The sequence below is a fragment of the Lactuca virosa genome, chromosome 2 (genome assembly GCF_052849685.1).
Source record: "Lactuca virosa cultivar CGN04683 chromosome 2, Lactuca_virosa_CGN04683_v6, whole genome shotgun sequence".
NCBI lineage: Eukaryota > Viridiplantae > Streptophyta > Magnoliopsida > Asterales > Asteraceae > Lactuca > Lactuca virosa.
This window is the reverse complement of record NC_136427.1, coordinates 242,616,599-242,640,867: the sequence shown is the minus strand read 5'-3', so window position 1 is coordinate 242,640,867 and position 24,269 is coordinate 242,616,599. Positions and strand designations below refer to the sequence as shown.

The window sequence follows — 24,269 nt, the reverse complement described above, 5'->3', positions numbered from 1 at the left end:
GAGAAACCTAGATCCAAGCAATTAGGGTTTGCATGTGCACATAGGAAAGTTCTTATGGCTCAAACCCATCAGCAGCTATCGAAGACAAGCCTTGGATAAACCTTCGGTAATATCCAGCTAATCCCAGCAAGCTTCGGATCTCCATGGGGCTCTTCGGTCGTTCCCACTTCAATACAGCTTCAATCTTTGTTGGGTCAACCATGATCCCTTCTTGGTTAACCACATGACCCAAGAATTGGACTTCTCGAATCCAAAAATCACATTTGGAGAACTTTGCGTACAACTTCTCCTTCTTCACAACTTCTAACACTTCTCGCAGGTGCTTGCCATGCTCCTGCTGGCTCTTTGAGTAAACCAGAATATCATCTATGAACACTATTACGGATTTATCGAGGAATGGTTTACAAACCCTGTTCATCAAATCCATGAATGTTGTTGGAGCATTGGTTAGTCCAAACGACATAACCAAGAACACATAGTGTCCATATCTTGTTCTGAACGCGGTTTTCTCAATATCTTGTTCTCGCACCTTCAGCTGATTATATCCTGACCTAAGATCGATCTTCGAGAAATAGCTCGAACCTTGCAGCTGATCGAACAGGTCATCAATTCTCGGCAATGGGTACTTGTTCTTCACCATTGCCTTGTTCAGCTCTCTGTAATCTATGCACATCCTCATGCTTCCATCTTTCTTCTTCACGAATAACACCGGAGCTCCCCAGGGTGATGAACTAGTCTAATGAAACCGTTGTCCAACAACTCCTGAAGTTGCGTCATAAGCTCTTTCATCTCCGTTGGTGCTAATCAGTATGGTGCTTTTGCTATTGGGGTCGTTCCTGGTAACAAGTCTATTCTCCTTCTTAGCATCAAGTCTTGGTGCATTTCATAAGGCCAAAAGTCCTCATAGGACTTCTGAAGCTCAGCAGTCATGGTAGCAATCATAATACACGACACTTTGGTCGTGTCCCTCTCATGGGCCTTGTATTCAACAATTTGTTCGGGAGTAGCGGTAGATTCATCAATCTCCTTCGGCTCTTTATCAAGGATATATTCTTTGTCCTCATAACGAATGGCCATTCGGATGTTTCGAATCCAATCATTGAAGTTCGAACCATCAAATATGACCCTCCCACATAGGTTCATGAGGGAGAAAGAGCTTGAAGGGTTTGGGTTTGAAGCAGTGTTGGAAGACATCTGAAAAGAAAGACAAAGTTTAGATTAGATAATGGTCCTTAATATAGCACCCAAATGAAATATTAAGGCTAGGACCCAACACAATATTTTACAATTTGGAAGAGGGGTGTCATAATCCAATTGCAAAATATTTGAAGGTAGGTAAATGAAGATTTACCAATTTCTACCATGAAAAACGAAATAGATTATTAAGTTTTAAATGAATTGAAATTCCTAGATTCTTTTTAGATTCGTTGAACTTTTCAATGGAATGTTTAAATCTCGATTGTGCCCTTCAAGTTTGTGACTGGGATACCGAGGATCACAAACAAGGTGTGAATAACCATGCAAATGTGCTTGGTACACTTAATGTTACAAATCACCTAATCAATGTGCCGGTTAACCACACACGCTCCATTGATCCATGATTAACATCAAGCTACCCTTTGCAATACATTGTTAGTCCCAAATTAGTGTGCCGGTTAACCACACACGCTCCACTAACTACTTAACAAGGTGCAAAGTGCAATTTCGTGGAATAGCATATTTTCACATTTTTCCTAAAGTAACTAAGATTAAGAATTTATAAAAGTTTAGTTACTTTAATAATTATCATTATACTTATTAATGAGAATTAATGTTCTATCCTACCCGTTCGACTAACGACCCTCCACCAGTCAAGGAAGCGGTGGGTGAGAGTGAACACCAATTAAACCATCATTTTATAGGCAGTAACCTTATACCCCCTTTATAGACCGGCTTTGTGAATGAGGCCTATTAACGGTAAGACTGACTTGTCTTATACATATATATAAGTATTAAACTTTAATATTATAATAGTATAAGGGTTGAATTTTAAACTTTTAAAATTCTAGGGTTTGGAATTAAAGTTTCATAAATGAGACTCTATAAGTTCCAAAACTTGAGGGCAAGTTTTGTAACTTGTCAAGACTTTTGATTTCCATAACTTATGGATTTTAAAGTTACATGAATGAGACCTTTCAAATTCCAAACTTGAGGACAAGTTATGAAACCTTTCAAGATCTCTTGAATTCTATAACTTACAATAGTTAATGGTTTCATAAATAAAGACTTTTCATATTCCATAACTTGAGGACAAGTTATGAAACTTTTCAAGAACACATAGATCAAATTAAACTAATCCAATTATCATATAATTCATCATTTACCAATTTGACCTAGTTCATATTCAAGATAGTTTCAAATTTGACCAATAATTAGTTTTTCATAAAATCAAGTAATTATCTTAAAATTTGATAACCTTCATGGTTTTGGATGGGGATAAACATTACCATACTAGTAAAATCAAATTTTATGAACCAAAACAGTTTGTGGTAATGATCCTAATCCAAAACAGACCAAAAACTTGAAAAATCCGCCACCAGATGAGCCAACTCGTCGAGCTAGACTTTGGACTCGTTGAGTTCATGGTAAAACTCATCCAACTCGTCGAGTCCATATATGGACTCTTCGAGTCCACCAGACAGTGGCCATAAAAGTCATTTTTCCAACTTTGAAAATCACACATTTGCATCAATATAATAGAAAACACCATAGTCTCTGATACCACTGTTGGGTTTTATGTACTCTAACATTCCTATGGTGCACATACAACCCTAATGGTTTGGATCTAAGTTTTCTCTAATTATACATGCAATATTGATATCCAAAGCATGAAGCCTAAACTAGCATGCAAAATTTAACATATGAATCATAAAATTGGTTGGAAGATTACCTCTTTATGTAGCTAGTAAGACTTTGGCCTTGTGAGAACTTAGCACCCCAAGTGTTGTGCCTCAAACAAGTCACAAACACCAATAAACAACTAAATGGATATGAGAGAGGCTAAGGAGACTAAAAATCAGATTCTCTTCTTGGAAATGCAAGTAGTGGCCGATTTTAGGGCTTAGGATAACATATTTATATGTGTAGAAATCCAAGAGTCATGTGTAACCCTAATCCACACATATAGGATTATGATCCATGCATTTGATTTGGACTAATACTTCATGGACTATCCATAAGCTTAAACCATCACAAATCAATTATGGATCATTAGCCCAATCCATATGTATCAATTTAATTCGTCTCTTTTGATCATTAAATTAATTATTGATCAATACTAATTAAATAATATGATTCCTCAATTAATACATTATACTTATAATATATTAATAAATCATAAATAACCTCTTACTCAAATATCCATCTATCAAATTGTTCTGGTGAAGGCAACCCGAAATGGACCATGTTACTATCGGGTCAAGTACATACCAATTATAGTTATGGGCTTAGATGCCTAATCCAACATACATATCATATAGATCAATAAGCATAGCATCATCCTATCTACCAGGATACAGAACTGACAGATCATAACAACATAGCAATATCCTATCTACCAGGATAACCATCCAAAAAGGGCCGACATTGGTGCCTTCGACTCAGAAGTACAGTGAGGAAAACTTACCTCACAAGTAGTGCTGAACCGGTAAAATCCAACTCCAAAACTCAGCTCCCGACTCAAAAGCCTACACCCACCATGTGACCATTTCTATCAAAACCCCAAAATACCCAAAATGACCTCAAAGTCAAACTCGATCAACCATGGTCAAAGTCAAAGTTAATAGTCAAGGTCAACAGCCCATGTTGACCCAACTCGTCGAGTGCACATACCAACTCGTCGAGTTACTACAGTACTCAGAGAAACGGGGAAAACCTGAGCCAACTCGCCGAGTTGTCAGGACAACTCGTCGAGTTCCTATAGTATCCAGAAAAGCAGGAAAACCTGAGCCAACTCGTCGAGTTGTCAAGACAACTCGTCGAGTTTTCCCAGGTTAATTCATTCAGTCCTTTTTCATCCATTCTAACGCTTAAGAATGTAGATATGATATCCAAGAGCTGGAAAACCACGTAAAGTTGCTAACTTTACGTCCATGCATGTCACAAGGAGGCTTCAAAGTTCAAAGAAGGATTACTAAGGGACCTAAAGCATGAAGGGGACCTAGAACTTGATAAAGCTTGAAACTTTAAGCCCAAAGAGGCCACAAATCGTCAAGATCTGAAGTAATAATTTCATTAAATGCCCAAACCCAAGAATGATCCCAAAATGAGTCAAAATGACTATAAACTTCCAAGGAAGAGATCTAAGCAATAGATGAGCAAGTTTTCGACTTTTTACCTTAAAAGAGTAGCAAAACTCAAGAAGATTCTGGATCTAAAGCTTCCCCCTTCAAGCTATGCACCACCAACTTCAACCTCTTAAAAATAACACCAAGAAAACACTCTTCAAGCTCACACACACTCAAATATGGGAGAGAAAGCACGAGACTAGGGTTTCTGGACATGGGAGACGGGTAAGGAGGCCACCCAAAGGGTATATGTGACATCCCCATTTTCACGGCCATAAAAGACCGATTTTGTTTATGCTTTATAAAAATCAAAGTACCTTTTTTAATAAAAATGTTGCGGAATTTGTTCCCAGAAAAACATGATAAATACGTTATCAAAGCATTTCCGAAGAAATGTATTTTTATCCATTTTAAAACATTTGGGATGTCATCGTCAATACATAAACATAATCATAAATAGAACTTACATTCATTTACACTAGTGATCTACATCTCTTTTAAATCCCTCAGTGTAAAGTAGCTTCATATCGACACCTGCGATACAAATAAGCTTGAGTGGGTCAGGTTAGGAAACCTGGTGAGTACATAGGGTTTTCAACCCACAATAATATAATTATTATGTTAAACATCAAACAATCAACCCAATTACCCATCCCCATTATCTTCTTTACTCTTAAGGATCTACCCTAAGATTCAGCTATTCCTCGTTTATTCATTCCTAAGGAGTATCCTAAGGAATCGGCACTAAGTCTGCATAGTCGCCAGGGTTTATCTCGTTTATTAGACAATATCGTTTTCGAGAGTCCACTCGTAATACCTGTCAATGGGTTTTTAGAGTACACCGGGTGAACACATCGTTCACAACACCTACAGGTTACGAGCCTGCTAGTGTTCCACTAGACTGTCTAGAATAGTCTGTGGTTGTCATCCATACTCTGCTAGATGACGGGGCCATCGCTTGGCTCATCGCTTAGGTCATCGCTTGGCTCATCGCTTAGGTCATCGCTTCGCACCATATTTTATCACTCATATATCATCGCTCATCATTCATCTCATCTTTCATCGCTCATCATTTATCTCATCTTTCATCGCTCATCATTTATCTCACCTCTAATCTACCCATGTTTTACCCAACATATTTTGTAGATATAAAATACATATACAGTTTAGATCATTTAAAACATGTATAAAATCGTTCATCCAACATAGATAGCAAGTATACAGATAATATGCACACGTAGCACGTAATTTATATAAAATACTTCATATCTATGTGTTAGATGAAAGTAACTATGCACTCACTTGTTAAAGTGACGACTCGATGTTCGATCAGCGCTTCGCTTATTAACAATATGATTTCCTTCGACGAAACCTAACATTATTATCGCTAAGTTTTAGTCTAATCTTTATTGCGACTAATTATTAGTCTAGATTCATCATTAACGCAAAGTCTACTTTCATGATCTATCAAGTAAGGAACAACCAGGTAGGATCATATCGGAGGTAGGGTCCGTTTGGTATTCAAAGTATACTGTTTGGAATTCCCACTTTAAACACCTCACTAAATCACAGTCTAGACATCATTCCCGTAAGTAGATCAATCAGTATAACGACTTTGAATCACTGATAAATATTATTTCTAGGTTCATAATAACGATATTATGTTTAAATATAAGCTATATTTAAAGTATGGTAGGCTTATTTCACTTACAGCGGGTTTAATTAAAAACCGGGCTCCGCTGGAGCAGAGCTTTTGAGCCGAAAAGCTCTTTTTCTCGGAGTCGTCGGGCGCTCCGGGGCTTTCTTGTAATGCTAGGGAGGTTCCCTAGACTTGGGAGGGGCTTAAGGAGGTTAGAGAGAAGTTAGAGAGAGAAAGAGACGGTGAAAGGTGTGAGAAATATGGAGGATTCACCCTTTATTTATAGGGGTTTTATCGTAAAGTAGTCCCTAAGTTTCGTCTGTATCTTCCACGTACGAGCTCTGTTTTCTACGTTCTTTATATCCACGCGTTGGTATTTACGAGTACTACAACTTTCATTTAGACCTCGTCGGCTAATTCCCATTATATCTCAGATTTACAAAATTGTATCGAATTCGCAAGGGCGTATTTAACATGCATGAAGGTAGGTCCTAGGACCTACCTAAGATTTGAATTTTATTTATAATATATATACCACAAAAATTAGGAACCACCTTAGAAAAAATAAAAGACTTACCTTGAGTTTGTTTTTAAAAAAATGTCTTAAAAAACCATTTTAAGAGGAGAAAAAAATAAGTTACATGGGGCATTTGTGCTTTTAAATATATAGGGTTAAATATAATATATAGTTTTTATCAAACAATAACGTATAAATGCACTAATAATCAACTAGTTTTTCATTAAATCATTCGGTTTTTTCAATTATACTTTAATCGGTTTTTTAAAATTTTAATTGGTGGTGCCTGATCGGTTTTTTCAGTTATATTTCATTAAATCGTACACGATCCGACCCGGCCCGGCCCCTCACAAGTGTTGTTGATTTTTTTTATCGGCTCCACTTAATTTAGGAACCACGTGATATTTTGTTCTACATTCGCCACTGCGAATTCGCTGCGCTTGAAGAGTAGAGACTAAGTTTCGTCCATATCTTTAACATACGAGCTCTATTCTCGACGTTATTTATATCCACGCGTTGGTATTTACGAGTACTAAAACTTTCATTTAGATCACATCGGCTAATTCTCATTCTATCTCAGATTTACAAAACTACATCGAATTCGCCGCGCTTGAAGAGTAGAGACTAAGCTTCGTCCATATCTTTCGCATACGAGCTCCGTTTTCGACTGTCTTTTTATCGTTTAACTCCTATTAACAATATCTTCATTTCTCGTTTAGATTATTTTGGCTAAAAATCGACCGATCTAAAATTCGAATTTTCGGGTTGTGCACTGTTATGCTAAATCTTAGAAAAATCATAACTTCCTCATACGAAGTCAGATTTGGACGTTCTTTTTATGCACACTCTCGGTTTAACATATACTACGATTTTCTCTTAGATCGCTAAGGCTAGAAAGTATTTTATCGTAAATTCACTTTTGTAACACCCAAAAATTCAAGCCAAATTTAAACTTTCAAAACATGTCGAATTTATCAAAACATTACAACTTTGTTTTCAAAATACATTTATATCAGAGTTTTCCCAGAAACATAACATAATAGGAGGAGCTGTACGATCATGCCTTCGCCTTGCCGCGATCCCCTGATGTACCTGAAACAATAAACTGAAACTGTAAGCCCGAAAGCTTAGTGAGTTACCCCCAAAATACCGATACACATACAGTCCACATAACCATGTCACACCATGACATATCATAACAAACTGAGCAGAACAGCACATAACGGGTCCACAGCTTTACAGATTAGAATACCCTTGGGCCCACAGTGTGAGTCTGGAATGCCTACCGGGCCTTCAGCTCACATCTGGATTGCCACCTAGCCCTCAGTACGAGTCTGGAATGCCTACCGGGCCCTCAGCTCGTATCTGGAATGCCACCGAGCCCTCAGTACGAGTCTGGAATGCATACCGGGCCCTCAGCTCGTATCTGGAATACTCCCAAGTCCTCAGTATGAGTCTGGAATGCCTATCGGGCCCTCAGCTCATATCTGGAATACTCTAGGGTTTGTTGGCTACCGCACAGAGCAGTACAACCTCAACCCATCCCACATAACGTATCAACATGTAACAGATAATGCACATACAGACAATCAATCAGTATCACAGGTAGTCCTACAGACCTACCCTCTAGCATATCAAACTAGCATGCATAACTAACTCATACTCAACATAATACAACTACTAGGATATCATATCCAATGGGCTGGCCTTGGTGCCTTAGACCCCTTAGTATAGTGAGGATAACTCACCTCGCAACTGTCGTCGGAAATAAGAAGGCTCAACTCCTGGGTCCAACACGAACTCCACCACCTATAGGTACCATACAAACCTTTTTCATAAATCTCCCAATTACCAGAAACCATCAGAAGTCAACTGGTCAACTCTTGGTCCAAGTCAAAGTCCACAGTCAAAGTCAACAGTCTATGTTGACTCGACTCGTCGAGTGCAGATCACCGACTCGTCGAGTCCTTCCTGAACTCGAGAAGTCGTGAAATCCTTGATTGGCTCGTCGAGTTCCCTTTTTAACTCGTCGAGTTCATACGTGGCCAAGATTTGGAAGAAACCCTAGCCAACTCGCTGAGTCTTCTAACAACTCGTCGAGTTCAAGGCAATCTTCAACGAACTCGCCGAGTTGCTCAACCAACTCGCCGAGTTCACGGCTATGTTCATAGGACTCGCCGAGTCCAGCGTTCTACTCGCCGAGTTCATTCAGTCCTTTTTCCATACAGACCTGGTTTAAGCCATGCAGCGGCTCCAAACCAAAGATCTAGGCTTCTAGGGCATGCTTGTCACGTAAAGTTGCAAACTTTACATGCATGCATAGCTTTAAGGGCTCCAAATGTCAAAACTAAGCTCTTAATGGGGTTCTAAGCTCAAGAGGGACCTCAATCATGAACATAACTGAGACTTTACAACTCTAGAAGGTAATGAGGGTCCAGATCTGAAGTATAGCCCAACCATAAGGTTTCTCTACCAAGGATTTGGGGTTTTAGGGCTTAAAAGCAACAACTTAGGGACAAACAAGATCTAATAGATCAATAATCAAGATGGAAACTTTATTACCAGAATGGGTGACCACAAATGAATGTGTTCTGGATCTAAGTCCCCTTCCTTGAGCTCTTCAACCCCTTCCTTCTTCCACTTGCTCCAATGTGCACCAAAAGTCCCTTCACCAGGCAACAATCACTCAAACTCACCAATGGAGACTAGGGTTTAGATAAGGAATGCTCTGAGGGTGATGGAGGCTGAGATGGGGCTATAAGGACGTTTAAATAGGGTGCAAACCCTAAGGATTAGGGTTTCCTCCTGACTGGCCTACTCGCCAAGTCCAGGCGTGGACTCGCCGAGTAGATCACTTAAAGCCCGCGTCCAATTCGACATCTACTCGGCGAGTTAGGGCTACAACTCGTCGAGTAGCTCTTACAAAAAGAAACATTTAATCAAATTAAATACGTACCAGGAACGGGGCGTTACAATTCTCCCCCACTTGTCTTAGACTTCGTTCTCGAAGTCTGCTGCTGCTGCATCTGAAAACAACTCCGGGTAATGCCCCCGCATCTCCTCTTCGGACTCCCACGTCCACTCTGAACCCTTCCGGTGCTGCCACTACACCTTCACTAAATGAACCACCTTGTTCCTCAAGGTCTTCGCCTTTCGATCTAAGATCGCAACTGGTCTCTCGATATAATTCAGGCTGCTATCAACCTGAATATCCTCCATGGGTACTACTGCTGACTCGTCCACCAAACACTTCCTCAACTGAGAAACATGGAAAGTGTTGTGGATCTGGCTAAGCTCTGCCGGGAGATCCAATCGATAGGCGACCCGACGCACCCGGGCCAAAACCCTAAAAGGACCAATGAACCTGGGGCCCAGCTTGCCCCTCTTTCAGAATCTGATGACACCCTTCCAGGGTGATACCTTCAGGAGGACCATGTCACCCACCTGAAACTCCAACTCGGATCGGCGTTTGTCAGCATAACTCTTCTGCCGACTCTGAGCGGTCTGCAAACGCTGTCTAACCTGCTGGATCTTTTCGGTAGTCTGCAAGACTACCTCCATACTACCCATCACCCTGTGCCCAACTTCGCCCCAACAAACCGGGGTGTGACATCTCCGCCCGTACAACATCTCGAATGGCGGGGCGCCAAGGCTAGAATGATAGCTGTTCTTGTAGGCGAACTCCGCAAGCGGTAGGTGAGAATCCCAGCTCCCACCGAAATCAATGACACATGCCCGCAACATGTCCTCGAGGGTCTGAATAGTCCGCTCGCTCTGGCCGTCTGTCTGCGGGTGGAATGTTGTGCTGAAGTGCAATCGCGTGCCCAGCTCCTCGTGAAACTTTTGCCAGAAGCGGGAGGTAAACCTGACATCCCGATCAGAGACAATGGAGACAGGAACCCCATGGCGAGACACGATCTCCCGAACGTACAATTCGGCCAATTTCGCGGCCGATGAGCCCTCTCGTATAGCCAAGAAATGGGCGCTCTTGGTCAATCGATCCACGATGACCCATATAGCATCAAACCCCTTTGCCGTCTTCGACAATTTGGTAATAAAATCCATCGTGATCTGTTCCCATTTCCACATGGGAATCTCTAGGGGCTGCAGCTTTCCATGCGGCCATTGATGCTCGGCCTTGACCATCCTACAGGTCAAGCACCTCTCAACGTACCAAGCGATTTCCCGCTTCATGCACGGCCACCAATAGCTCAAACTCAAATCCCGATACATCTTGGTAGCCCCCGGGTGAATAGAGAAATGAGACTTATGAGCCTCCTCCATAACCGTCTGCCTAACCCCACCCGTCATTGGAACCCAAACCCGACCGCATCGGGTTAATAGTCCCCGACTATCCTGCACAAACCGGGTGTTCTCGCCCTTGATCCTCTCCAGCTTCCAATTTTCCGGGCGGATGCCCTCAACCTGGGCATCTCTGATCAAACTCACCAGCGGAGAATCCACCGCTATCCTCATACATACCGCTGGGGTGGAAGACCCCGCTGACTTGCGGCTCAAAGCGTCCGCCACTACATTCGCTTTACCAGGATGGTAAAGGATCTCGCAATCGTAGTCCTTGACTACGTCCAGCCACCTGCGTTGCCTCATGTTCAGGTTCGGCTGATCCATGATATGTCTCAAGCTCTTGTGATCCGTGTAAATGGTACAACGGACCCCATAGAGGTAGTGTCTCCATATCTTGAGGGCGAACACCACCACCCCCAGTTCCAAGTCATGCGTAGGGTATCTCGTCTCATGCGGCTTCAGCTGCCGCGATGCGTAGGCTATCACTCGTCCTCTCTGCATAAGGACCGCCCCTAAACCTGTGATGGATGCATCACAGAACACCACAAAATCCTCGACTCCCTCCGGGAGTGTCAATACTGGAGCCTCACACAAATGCTGACGGAGGGTCTCAAACTCCCTCTGCTGCTCGGGACCCCATCGGAAATCCACTCCCTTCCTTGTCAGACGAGTGAGGGGCACTGCAATCTTGGAGAAGTCCCGTATGAACCTCCGGTAGTACCCTGCCAACCCTAGAAAGCTCCTAATATCTGAGGGAGATTTCGGAACCTCCCACTGCATAACCGCCTCGATTTTGGCCGGATCGACCAAAATCCCCTCCTGGTTAACGAGATGTCCGAGGAACTGGACCTCCTGTAACCAAAACTCACACTTTGAGAACTTGGCGTACAGCCGTTCCCATCTTAGAACTCCCAACAGCTCTCGCAGATGTTCCTCATGCTGCTCTCGGGTCTTGGAATATACCAAGATATCATCTATAAACACTATGACCGAGCGATCAAGCATCGGTCTACAGACCCGATTCATCAGGTCCATGAACACCGCTAGCGCGTTGGTGAGCCCAAACGACATCACCACGAACTCGTAATGTCCATAACGAGTTCGGAACGCGGTCTTCTCCACGTCCTCATCTCTGACCCTGACCTGATGATACCCAGACCTCAAGTCTATCTTGGAAAACCAAGATGCACCCTGTAACTGGTCGAAGAGATCGTCTATCCTCGGGAGTGGATAACGGTTCTTCACCGTCAACTTATTCAACTCCTGGTAATCGATACACATCCGGTGCGAACCGTCCTTCTTCCGGACGAAAAGTATCGGTGCTCCCCATGGAGAACTGCTAGGTCGAATGAACTGCTTGCCCAGCAGTTCCTGCAGCTGCGATGACAGCTCCTGCATCTCTGGCGGTGCCAATCGGTACGACGCCTTAGCAATAGGGGCCGCACCTGGCACCAGGTCGATCCTGAACTCGACCTGCCTCTCTGGAGGTATCCCTGGTAACTCCTCCGGGAATACGTCTGCGAACTCCCTGACCATCGGTACGTCGGAAACCGAAATCTGATCCCTGGATCGCGTATCTACCACATACGCTAGATAACCTGCACACCCGTGCTGAATGTACTGTCGTGCCCTGGCAGCTGAACAAAACCCTGATCCCACTCTTGTGCCCTCGCCATATACAATCAGTTCTCCCCCACTTGGGGTTCGAACTACTACTCGCTGCCCCTCACAGTCAATCATGGCACCGAATCGACTGAGCCAATCCATGCCTACAATCACGCATACCTCCCCCATGGGAATTGGAATCAAATCTATCGGAAATGACACCCCGAAAATCTCCAAGTCACACCCTCGATAAACTGAAGAAGCAGAAACCCCGTGTTCGTTGGCGATAGACACTCGCAACGGACACTCTAACTCGCCCACTGGCGCACTGAACTCCCTACTAAATGTCTGAGATACGAAGGACCGACTCGCCCCCGAGTCAAATAAGACCAAAGCAGGCAAGGAGTTCACTAAAAACGTACCAGCAACCACATCTGGTGCTGCTCTGGCCTCCTCCGCTGTAAGCTGGAAGGCACGACCCTGAGCCTTTGGAGGCTCTGCCCTGACTGGTCTCCCATCCGTGATCCTCAAAGTAGCCGGCGCTGGAGCCTGCGCCGGTTTGGCGGCGAGTAACGGGCAGTTGGCCTTCAAATGGCCAACCTGATCACAATGGTAACATAACCTCATACTCTGAACTGGAGCGGCCTGGCGACAGTCTTTCACGTAATGCCCCTCCTTGCCACACTTGTGGCATCCACTACCAGCTCGACACACACCAGAATGACCCTTGCCACACTTCCCACATGTGCGGCTCTGCTGACCCCCGGTCCTAGTATCAGCGGTCTTAGACCGCTTCGACGCCGACTGAGAATGTGCCGGGGTCTGCCGCTGTTCTCTCAACTGCTGCTCAATCTCCAACTCACGCCGTCTGGCGGCCTCCTGCAACTCTAGAAGAGTATCACATCGCTGGGTAGACACAAACTGACGGATATCCGTCTTGAGCATGCTCAGATAACGGGTCATCTGGGCCTGCTCTGAAGCAAACTCCGGGCAAAACATCGCCCTCTCAGTGAACATCCGGGTGATCTCCGTCACCGACTCCCCATCCTGTCTCAAACTCAAAAACTCATGTGCCAATCGCTCCCGCTCAACCCGTGGAATGTAACGGGTGCGGAACATATCCCTGAACTGCTCCCAAGTAACAACAGCTCTCTGATCATCAGAGTACGACCCAGTCGCAAGTCTCCACCAGTCCTTGGACCCAGACCTAAGCAGGTACAGAGCACACCTGACCTTCTGGTCAACAGGACACGAGCAGGTGAAGAAACACCCCTCCACATCTGAAATCCACCTCATAGCCTTGATGGGATCCTGCGTCCCATCAAAAGTAGGGGGCTTCGTGTTATCGAAGTCCCTGTACTGAAAACCTCTACCAACTCCTCCTCCCGTCGCTGATACAGCTGATGCAGCTGCTGCGGCGGCTGTCTCTGCAAGGGCTGCATAACGCTCATCAAAATACTCCACCATGGCGGTCTTGATCGACCCGAACATCTCCGGTAACTGAGCCCGGAATGCAGCAGCAACCTCATCATGCAGGATCTCTCGAATCCTGGCATCCAACTCCTCTGTACCCATCTGCACCACTGGCTCAGGTGCTGTCGGCCCCTCCTGGCCTCTGTCCCCTGATCCTGATCCCGAACCGGATCCAGCCACGAAGCGCCTCGTCATCACCATTCTGAAACATATCACCAGTTATCAGATAATTCATATAAATCACTGGGAGCCAACTCCCTACTAACTCTAGGGATTGCGACTTACTTGACACACGTATAGGTCTTGTGCTTTCAGTATCATGGGTCCCTACTACCTTCCACACCTACCCATATTTGCCCCAAGTATCACCACAACACCCTAACAATATGCACAACATGGCGAGCGCTCAATCCTCACTCCTAGAGGAATGCTAAATATCTTATAACTGACCTCCCGGTCTCACTCAATCCCTCCTATCCATGAAACTTCCACCAACTCTGCAGCACTAATGTATGCTAGCCATGCATAACGCTGGACCCTATAGACTTTAGAATATCCAATCCTACCCCAAGCCCCCAATCAAACAAGAACAGAACATAAGGCCAAATCAAACATTCTCAGGCTATAAGATCTTAATTATGTACAACTGGGATGCATACATTAGACAACTACAGTAATGATGTCAATCTCACATAAAGGAAACCCTAGGCTAGCAGGCATCATGTATTCAGGCAATTCTATCATGCAATTCCTGAAGATCCCTAGCCTAGCACTAACATGCTGTTCTATCATATCGTATAATCAAATAACTTGTATGGTATTTTGGGGTCTACTTACTGGCTCCAGCTGATCGTACGCCCTGCATCCTCCTTTATTTATTTTGAAAACCTTTTTGAAAAATCATTTTGAAAATCCTTTCCTTGATTTGAGACTGGAGTCACACGAGTGTTCCTCCAATTCACTCAAACCAAGGCTCTGATACCAACTTGTAACACCCAAAAATTCAAGCCAAATTTAAACTTTCAAAACATGTCGAATTTATCAAAACATTACAACTTTGTTTTCAAAATACATTTATATCAGAGTTTTCCCAGAAACATAACATAATAGGAGGAGCTGTACGATCATGCCTTCGCCTTGCCGCGATCCCCTGATGTACCTGAAACAATAAACTGAAACTGTAAGCCCGAAAGCTTAGTGAGTTACCCCCAAAATACCGATACACATACAGTCCACATAACCATGTCACACCATGACATATCATAACAAACTGAGCAGAACAGCACATAACGGGTCCACAGCTTTACAGATTGGAATACCCATGGGCCCACAGTGTGAGTCTGGAATGCCTACCGGGCCCTCAGCTCACATCTGGATTGCCACCGAGCCCTCAATACGAGTCTGGAATGCCTACCGGGCCCTCAGCTCGTATCTGGAATGCCACCGAGCCCTCAGTACGAGTCTGGAATGCCTACCGGGCCCTCAGCTCGTATCTGGAATACTCCCAAGTCCTCAGTATGAGTCTGGAATGCCTATCGGGCCCTCAGCTCATATCTGGAATACTCTAGGGTTTGTTGGCTACCGCACGGAGCAGTACAACCTCAACCCATCCCACATAACATATCAACATGTAACAGATAATGCACATACAGACAATCAATCAGTATCACAGGTAGTCCTACAGACCTACCCTCTAGCGTATCAAACTAGCATGCATAACTAACTCATACTCAACATAATACAACTACTAGGATATCATATCCAATGGGCTGGCCTTGGTGCCTTAGACCCCTTAGTATAGTGAGGATAACTCACCTCGCAACTGTCGTCGGAAATAAGAAGGCTCAACTCCTGGGTCCAACACGAACTCCACCACCTATAGGTACCATACAAACCTTTTTCATAAATCTCCCAATTACCAGAAACCATCAGAAGTCAACTGGTCAACTCTTGGTCCAAGTCAAAGTCCACAGTCAAAGTCAACAGTCTATGTTGACTCGACTCGTCGAGTGCAGATCACCGACTCGTCGAGTCCTTCCTGAACTCGAGAAGTCGTGAAATCCTTGATTGGCTCGTCGAGTTCCCTTTTTAACTCGTCGAGTTCATACGTGGCCAAGATTTGGAAGAAACCCTAGCCAACTCGCTGAGTCTTCTAACAACTCGCCGTGTTCAAGGCAATCTTCAATGAACTCGCCGAGTTGCTCAACCAACTCGCCGAGTTCACGGCTATGTTCATAGGACTCGCCGAGTCCAGCGTTCTACTCGCCGAGTTCATTCAGTCCTTTTTCCATACAGACCTGGTTTGAGCCATGCAGCGGCTCCAAACCACATATCTAGGCTTCTAGGGCATGCTTATCACGTAAAGTTGCAAACTTTACATGCATGCATAGCTTTAAGGGCTCCAAATGTCAAAACTAAGCTCTTAATGGGGTTCTAAGCTCAAGAGGGACCTCAATCACGAACATAACTGAGACTTTACAACTCTAGAAGGTAATGAGGGTCCAGATCTGAAGTATAGCCCAACCATAAGGTTTCTCTACCAAGGATTTGGGGTTTTAGGGCTTAAAAGCAACAATTTAGGGACAAACAAGATCTAATAGATCAATAATCAAGATGGAAACTTTATTACCAGAATGGGTGACCACAAATGAATGTGTTCTGGATCTAAGTCCCCTTCCTTGAGCTCTTCAACCCCTTCCTTCTTCCACTTGCTCCAATGTGCACCAAAAGTCCCTTCACCAGGCAACAATCACTCAAACTCACCAATGGAGACTAGGGTTTAGATAAGGAATGCTCTGAGGGTGATGGAGGCTGAGATGGGGCTATAAGGACGTTTAAATAGGGTGCAAACCCTAAGGATTAGGGTTTCCTCCTGACTGGCCTACTCGCCGAGTCCAGGCGTGGACTCGCCGAGTAGATCACTTAAAGCCCGCGTCCAATTCGACATCTACTCGGTGAGTTAGGGTTACAACTCGCCGAGTAGCTCTTACAAAAAGAAACATTTAATCAAATTAAATACGTACCAGGAACGGGGCGTTACAACTTTTTACGATTCCCGGTGTCGTGCCGGTTTTGCCGTAAACCGGATTTCGACGTTCTTTATATGTACGGAACCCTTGTGACATATACTATAACTTGGTTAAGATTACTCCTTCTAAATAATCTTCCATCAAAAAGTCATTTTTGACGCTCATTGTCTCTAAATTGACTAGCCCGAATCTGCGGGCGTTACAGTATCAGACCTTTAAATAGGGTGCAACACCCTAAAAATTAGGGTTTCTTAATCAGCCACCAACTCGTCGAGTTGGTCCAAAAATATGCGCGGCCCAAAGACTTTCAACACGTCGAGTTGAGGCCATCAACTCGACGAGTTCCAAGGAAAAATTGCCTTTTTAATAAAAATTTATCATACCTGGGAATCGGGATGTTACAACGAAACTGCAAAAATGGTCCCTGTGGTATGCATTTTTTCTGAGGTTTAGTCCAAACCTAAACTTTTTTGGCTTTATGGTCCTTTTGATCTAGTTTCGTTGCGGATTTGGTCTCTCGGTAAAGTGAAATGACTGTAATACCCTTGAGGTATTTATTTTCTATTTTTTTCATTTTTTAAAATCTAATACTTATTTATTTATTTAAACAATTAAAAAATAAGAGGGTCTCTCTCTCTCTCTCTCTATCTCTCTCGATTAATTGTCGATCTTTGAAGACTCAAATCTCTCTCTACATGTTCTTCCAACCAGTGTCTCTTTGATTTCCATAATTTATTCGAAAATTCCCTTTTTGATTCTTTTATCTGTGAAGCTACTTTAAAAAAGTATATAGATCTTTGTGAGGTCTAATTGTTTATTATTAACTGTTCTGCTATTGGTTTGATGATTTAAACCTTTGAAAGCCTTGAATAGGACGTGAAAAACTTTGATTTTAGGGGAGAGGGGTATTATTAACTATTATTATGCCCTCTTTCTCTCTCTATCATTTTTGTTGTGATGGTGATGAGTCTTTTGACCGAAGAAAAATGAGAGAAATCAGTTAAAGTGAATCAGACTCCATCAGATTTACATGTTTAGGTTTAAGATTTATAGATGGGGAGAACCTAGCGTTTAGGATTCACAACAGTGGGTGGAATTGGATAGAAAGAAGATGCAAAAAGTTAGGGATAAAGAAGACGTACAAATATGCAACATGGGTTCTTTGGTGGTTGTACTCTTTCATCAATTGCTCAAAGAACAATCAAAATTGGTGGGTTCTTTTTTACGAGTTTGAGATGGAATAGATGAAACTAAAAATCTCAGATGCCTTGGGCTGCTCGACATTCTCTTTTGGGAGGATCGACATTCTTGATACTCACGTCTAGGTCAAGGATTGGAATTCCTCGTCGCTAATCTTTATTAATCGCCCTAGACATGCCTTTTTCTATTTGAGCAGGTGTATATAGATCAAGAACTGATGGCATAACAACAAAAAAATTTTAGAACCCTTAGAGAACTAGCAACTAAATCAAAGGTTTGGCATCTAAAAAGAAACCCATATGTATATAGATCATCATGTGTGTGCGCGCTTTGAATTGATTTTTTAACTAGAAGGCTTGAACTTATGAAATCGAGTTTTGAACAGATTTCTGTTCATCGGGGCTCTATGGAAGGAGATGAAATCTGGTGTTGAGGTACAGAGCAAAATCGGAGGTCCAAAAAAGGGATTTTCAAAAGAAATCAAGAAATCGGTTGCATATGTGTTCTTGTGAGTTACAAAATCGATATGTTCTTGTGTATGAGAGAGAGACCTATTATTTTTTAATTGTTTAAATAAATAAATAAGTATTAGATTTAAAAAGTGAAAGAAAAACAAAAAATAAATACCCCAATGGTATTACAGTCATTTCAGTTTACTGACAGATTGAATTTGCAATGAAACTAACTTATAAAGACCACAAAGCCAAAAAAAATCAAGGTTTGGGCTAAACCTCATAAAAAATGTATTCCACAAAAGGACATTTTGACGGTTTTATCTTTTTTAAATATATGGATTTTCGTTTTAGAACAAGAAATATAAAACCGAGGGTATTATAGTCGCAGTAAAAGTTTATCTAAAAGTAATCATTTTTTCTAACATAAATTAAAATTAGATGATTAAAATGATATAAAAATAATGTTTTTTTTTAATGTTACGTAGCACTATAAATTATAACCATGGATTTTAGGCCTTTAGCTTTACTCGTAAAAGTAGCATCCAAAAATTGCAGATAGGGGATTATCCCGATCCCAAATTCCGATTTAGGTTTAAAGTTGGTGAGGAAGAAGAATCGGAGTAACCATGGGAGCCAATAGCGATCCCAACCAAGATGGATCAGACGAGCAACAGAGACGTTCTGAGATCTACACGTATGAGGCGCCATGGCATATCTACGCGATGAACTGGAGCGTTCGCCGTGACAAGAAGTATCGTCTTGCCATCGCCAGCCTTCTTGAACAGTATCCAAATCGTGTTGAAATTGTCCAGCTCGATGATTCCAACGGAGAGATTCGATCCGACCCCACGCTCTCATTCGAACACCCATACCCGCCTACCAAGGTCATCTTCATCCCTGACAAGGAGTGCCAGAAGCCTGACCTCCTCGCCACTTCCAGCGATTTCCTCCGCATTTGGCGAATCTCCGAAGACGACGATGGCGGCGAAGACGACAATACTCACAATGGCACTGGCAACTCTCGTCGGGTGGAGATGAAGAGTCTGCTCAACAACAATCGCAACAGCGAATTCTGTGGTCCGGTGACGTCCTTTGATTGGAACGAGGCGGAGCCCAAGCGTATAGGAACATCCAGTATCGATACTACCTGTACGATTTGGGATATTGAGAGGGAGACCGTCGACACGCAGCTCATCGCTCACGATAAGGAGGTTTACGACATCGCATGGGGCGGCGTCGGTGTTTTTGCATCCGTCTCCGCCGATGGTTCCGTGCGAGTATTCGATCTCCGAGATAAGGAGCATTCTACGATCATATATGAGAGCTCCGAGCCTGACACACCGCTTGTACGTCTTGGCTGGAACAAGCAGGACCCTAGGTACATGGCCACCATTATAATGGACAGCGCCAAGGTGGTTGTTCTCGACATTCGTTTTCCAACACTTCCGGTGGTGGAACTGCAAAGGCACCAGGCCAGCGTCAACGCCATTGCCTGGGCTCCACACAGCTCCTGCCATATCTGTACCGCCGGTGATGATTCTCAGGCTCTCATCTGGGATCTCTCTTCCATGGGTCAACCTGTTGAAGGTGGATTGGATCCCATTTTGGCTTACACTGCTGGTGCTGAAATAGAACAGTTGCAGTGGTCATCTTCTCAACCTGATTGGGTTGCCATTGCTTTTGCATCCAAGCTTCAGATTCTGAGGGTATGATTGTGTATCAACAGTTTGGTGTTATTGTAGCTTCGTGTTGTTTGGTTCTAATGATTTTTAGATTGACTACTTCTCTATATAGCTTTTCTTTCGAGAATACATTGACAGTTGCTTTTTCTCCTATTTTTCCCAATTAACTGTTGTTCGTTTTCTAATCTGCATAGTATTTGCTTTTCTAGTCCAAATTTTCTCATACCAACAACATAAAAAGCAAAAAAAAAAAAAAAAAAAAACGTCTTAATGAGATTATTAATCAATGTTATGTAGTTACAAACGGAATACAAAAAGCAGATATCTCAAAGCTATATAGGGTTTTATATAACAAATGCATTACAATTCTTACAATAATTCGACATTTGTTTATTGGTGGTGTATATAGATGAACATATATGTGGGGTATTATGCTATTACATTCAGATAAAAAAATAAAAGTAAATTTAAACAAATGTTGAGAGTCTCCTATCTTGGATGCTATGAGTTGTGTCCTTAAAACAACCAGTGCTTCTTCCTTGGCTTATGCTGCACCACAGCTTCTGCAAAATGAGAAACCATAATCAATTATAGCATTGTACTTTGTAATTTTTGGATTCTTCCCAAATTATAAAAGCAAAAAAAAGCAAAGAGAGTGGACCTCGAATTTCATAGAGTGAGTTGTAGTGTACTTCAGACCAAAAGCTTAGCCACAATTCTGTTTATATTAAAAAAAAAATCAGACAAATTTTAAAGAAAATAAAAAGTTGATGTGTGATGAATGTAATACCTCGCTGAGGCGTTTGTTGCTGTGGAGTAATTTCTATAAAACAGGTGTATCTGAATGAAGTCAAAAGGCATATCTTTGCAGCAAACTACATGTATAGAGAAAATCATCAGCAAATCTAACAAATAATCTGAACATATAGTAATATATATATAAATGGTAGAGAGTAGAGAGTAGAGACCCTATCAGCAGCTGCTTGTAGAGTAACGTGATCCCCCCATTCACCTGTTCTGTAAGTGCCATGAATAATTGAATATGATGATTTAGTACCAAAAACATATTGCTATAAAAGAAGCATTATATCATTATTATTGGCATTGCAATATAAAACATGCATGCATAAGAGAAGTGAAGTGAAGTGACTTGACCGCGTATGAGGTATCCTACTTGGATATTTTTTTGCAATATTTCTTGTATTTCATTGGAACATAGCCTTCATATAGAGCACGACACTCCTTCAGCTGTCACAACATCACATCATTAGCACTAGCAGAAATCAGAAAACTCATTTTAAGTCACATTTTAAGTGACAATTAGTACAGAAGAACTAACCTGCTTCACAACCTCCTTTCGGACATGTTTGTGATACTCAGGTGACCTGTAAAGCTGGTCTGAAACTGCACGGAACTGAAATACATGGAAAAACAAATTAAATATAAATAATCAAGGATAACAATATAATATATTAAAAAAAAAAAAAAATAGACACACACCCACCTGGCAATTTCCGTCACCAGAGACCCTAACTTCATATAAACCATAAACGTGTAACCTGAACAAAGATAAACACAGACGATCCAAATGGAAAATTATAAAGGAATGAAATAAGCAATGTAATGGCATGATCACTAATTACATTCCGTGACCATGTTTGGTTGGTTTGTATGAATGTAATGAACTTCCTATATAAACTTTTTATATTAATGAATAGTTTAACTCATACATTATTTAATAATAGCTAATACATTTTTTATTTACAAAATAAAAAATAAAAAATAAACATAATAAAAGCTCGTTGAAAATCAACAAAAGGGAAGGAAGCACATACTACCTAGGTGAGATGTTCAAAATATCCTATGTAATCTAGGTGTGAAGCTCAAAATCTTTACACTTGTTTTGGTTATTTTTTCCTAAGAGCTTCTCTTCTACTTCCTCTCAACACCTGGTGAATCTTTAAAAGAAATGAAAAAAACGCCATTGATGGCTATGCATCCCTATCCACTCCAGTATCCACACCCAGCAGTAATAGAAGTAAAACTAATATCTAATATTATTTATAATAAACATTGATGATTAATTTACAAATACAAAGCAACCAAAATAAATGCATACCTCTGACTCAATCGTTGATGATCCAAACTGGCATCACTTATATTAGGAATGAAGGAATTAATCCTTGGGATGTGCTGAAATTTTCAAGGAAAATAAAATTATATAAGAAGCAGTGTTCAAAACTTCAAATAAACGACTTGGTCAATCAGAAGCTTTGACCTCTGAATCATCAATTCATCATACCCGAACTGGTTCCAGGTTGGTAAGGCGGCGACCAACTGAACCATCTAATTTAGCATACTCTTCAGACAATACAACAGCAATCATCCCATCATCATCAACATCAACATCCTGCTGACTGCTTAATGAAGTTGAGCTAGAACATTCACCGACACTTGGAGCCTGAATATGATCTGATGATGAATGCCCTTCAAAGGGAGGGGTTCCGTTTCTCATCATCCACAACGATCACGGAGTTGAAATTCTGTATGTCAACTGCAAAACCCCAAGTCCTGCAACCAAAAATAGCTTTCAGACATCATTCAAAACATTAAACATTTTGAATAAATTGATCATCTCCCCCAAATAACATCCCAAGTCAAAATCAAAACCAAGAAGGGATGTCAATAAAGCTCGTCATCTGGTTATATTGAGTTGAATTTCAAATAAAATGGAAACCCCACAAGATGCCATACCACTCCGTTCAGATCCAAGATAAGAGACGTAATAGTTACGGAAAGATAGAGACAACGAAGGTATAAAAAATTAGGGCATCACATTTGCCTATAAGAATTTGTTTCAAATAAAAGTCAAATTCGTTCTCGGATCATATTGTATAGAAATGATTAATTGAAAAAAGTAACGCATAATCCATTGAGAAACATAATAATCGACATAAGAGCTACCATGCGATTATTAAGCTTACCTTCCGGCGAATAATGTGGGGAAAGAAGAAAGAGGGGAGAAATGATTAATCTTTAACCAAAAGGAGGGAGAACTAAAATCAGATAAGCTGTCGTTCAACCGGTAATTGACTTTCAGGATTTGTAGGTGGGTGGTGGCAAGGAGCAACTGCAAACTGCAATGGAGATTGAAAGGGGCCAAAGAGAGGAAGAAGCAGATAATGTTGATTTGGGCCTCCTCTAAATCCAATGGGCTAGACTTCTATTGATTTGATGTTTTATAATAGAAACTTTCTCATTCGTTTTTTATTATTTTACTGGTTAAAGACTCTTGGACATCACGGTTTATAAGATAAACAATGGAAGTAACTTAATAAAAATCAAAAAATAAAAAATTCAATATTAAACTATATTAAAAATGATTATCAATATAAGATGATATTGTATTTTAATAAATGAGACTTTAAAAATATTATAGTAAAATAATACAACTTACTACACAAATTTATTAAAAAAAATTTATATTATGAAAGTCTAAACATTTAGAAGTTTGAATTTATAAAAAAATAAAAAAAAAACTATTAAAATTTAAAATTTTTAAATGCTCATTTATCTTGTAAATTTAAACAAATAATTTAAATAAATAAACAAAAGAAATAATTTGGTTTTAATTTAGGAATTTTGAAATTAAAAAGAAAATTGCATTAATGAAATTGATATATATTTTATTACAATTATTACATTTAAATACTATGTATAATTTAATAAAATAAAATAAAAAACCATAAAATGACATGTGGAAAAAGTTTAATTTTTATAATCACAAAATTACATGTGGCAGAATGAATAAAAATGTGACATGTGGTAAAAAAATATTTTTATTTATTAGAACAGATTTGAGATTATTTACATTTTCTCATAATATATGTGAGTAAAATAAAGTTTATAAATTTTAGATATAATAATAAAATAAGTATTCTAAATAGCTTATTAAAATCCATATAATAGAGAAAAATCTCAAATAACTTAATTCAAAATTCAAAATTTAAATTTATACAAATCTTGATTTAGTTTAATT

The 24,269-nt window shown here is 41.2% G+C and overlaps 2 protein-coding genes across 2 annotated transcripts; one reads left to right on the top strand and one right to left on the bottom strand.

Annotated features, from left to right (window-relative positions):
- The first annotated feature begins 19,062 nt into the window (after nt 1–19,062).
- On the top strand, nt 19,063–20,381 carry LOC145160658 (WD repeat-containing protein LWD1). Its single transcript, XM_079079940.1, has one exon. The coding sequence runs from the start codon at nt 19,175–19,177 to the stop codon at nt 20,258–20,260; it is 1,086 nt and encodes a 361-aa protein (XP_078936066.1). The 5' UTR covers nt 19,063–19,174; the 3' UTR covers nt 20,261–20,381.
- Nucleotides 20,382–20,552: 171 nt separating this feature from the next.
- On the bottom strand, nt 20,553–23,429 carry LOC145160659 (Cysteine proteinases superfamily protein). The gene is made up of 10 exons (XM_079079941.1): nt 23,215–23,429; nt 22,533–22,801; nt 22,350–22,423; nt 21,735–21,789; nt 21,570–21,644; nt 21,405–21,478; nt 21,199–21,247; nt 21,021–21,105; nt 20,892–20,948; nt 20,553–20,793 (listed from the first exon to the last, which is right to left on the bottom strand). Exons 2-10 carry the CDS (start codon nt 22,746–22,748, stop codon nt 20,747–20,749), a joined length of 732 nt encoding a protein of 243 aa, XP_078936067.1. The 5' UTR covers nt 22,749–22,801; nt 23,215–23,429; the 3' UTR covers nt 20,553–20,746.
- Between the last annotated feature and the right edge of the window lie 840 nt (nt 23,430–24,269).

Coding starts and splice junctions, on each gene's coding strand:
- LOC145160659 (XM_079079941.1), bottom strand. CDS start 22,748: ATGATGAGAAACGGAACCCCTCCCTTTGAAGGGCATTCATCATCAGAT. Junction 21,479..21,569: donor GAAAGGAGGTTGTGAAGCAG/GTTAGTTCTTCT, acceptor ATGTTGTGACAG/CTGAAGGAGTGTCGTGCTCT. Junction 20,794..20,891: donor CTCACTCTATGAAATTCGAG/GTCCACTCTCTT, acceptor CTCATTTTGCAG/AAGCTGTGGTGCAGCATAAG.
- LOC145160658 (XM_079079940.1), top strand. CDS start 19,175: ATGGGAGCCAATAGCGATCCCAACCAAGATGGATCAGACGAGCAACAG.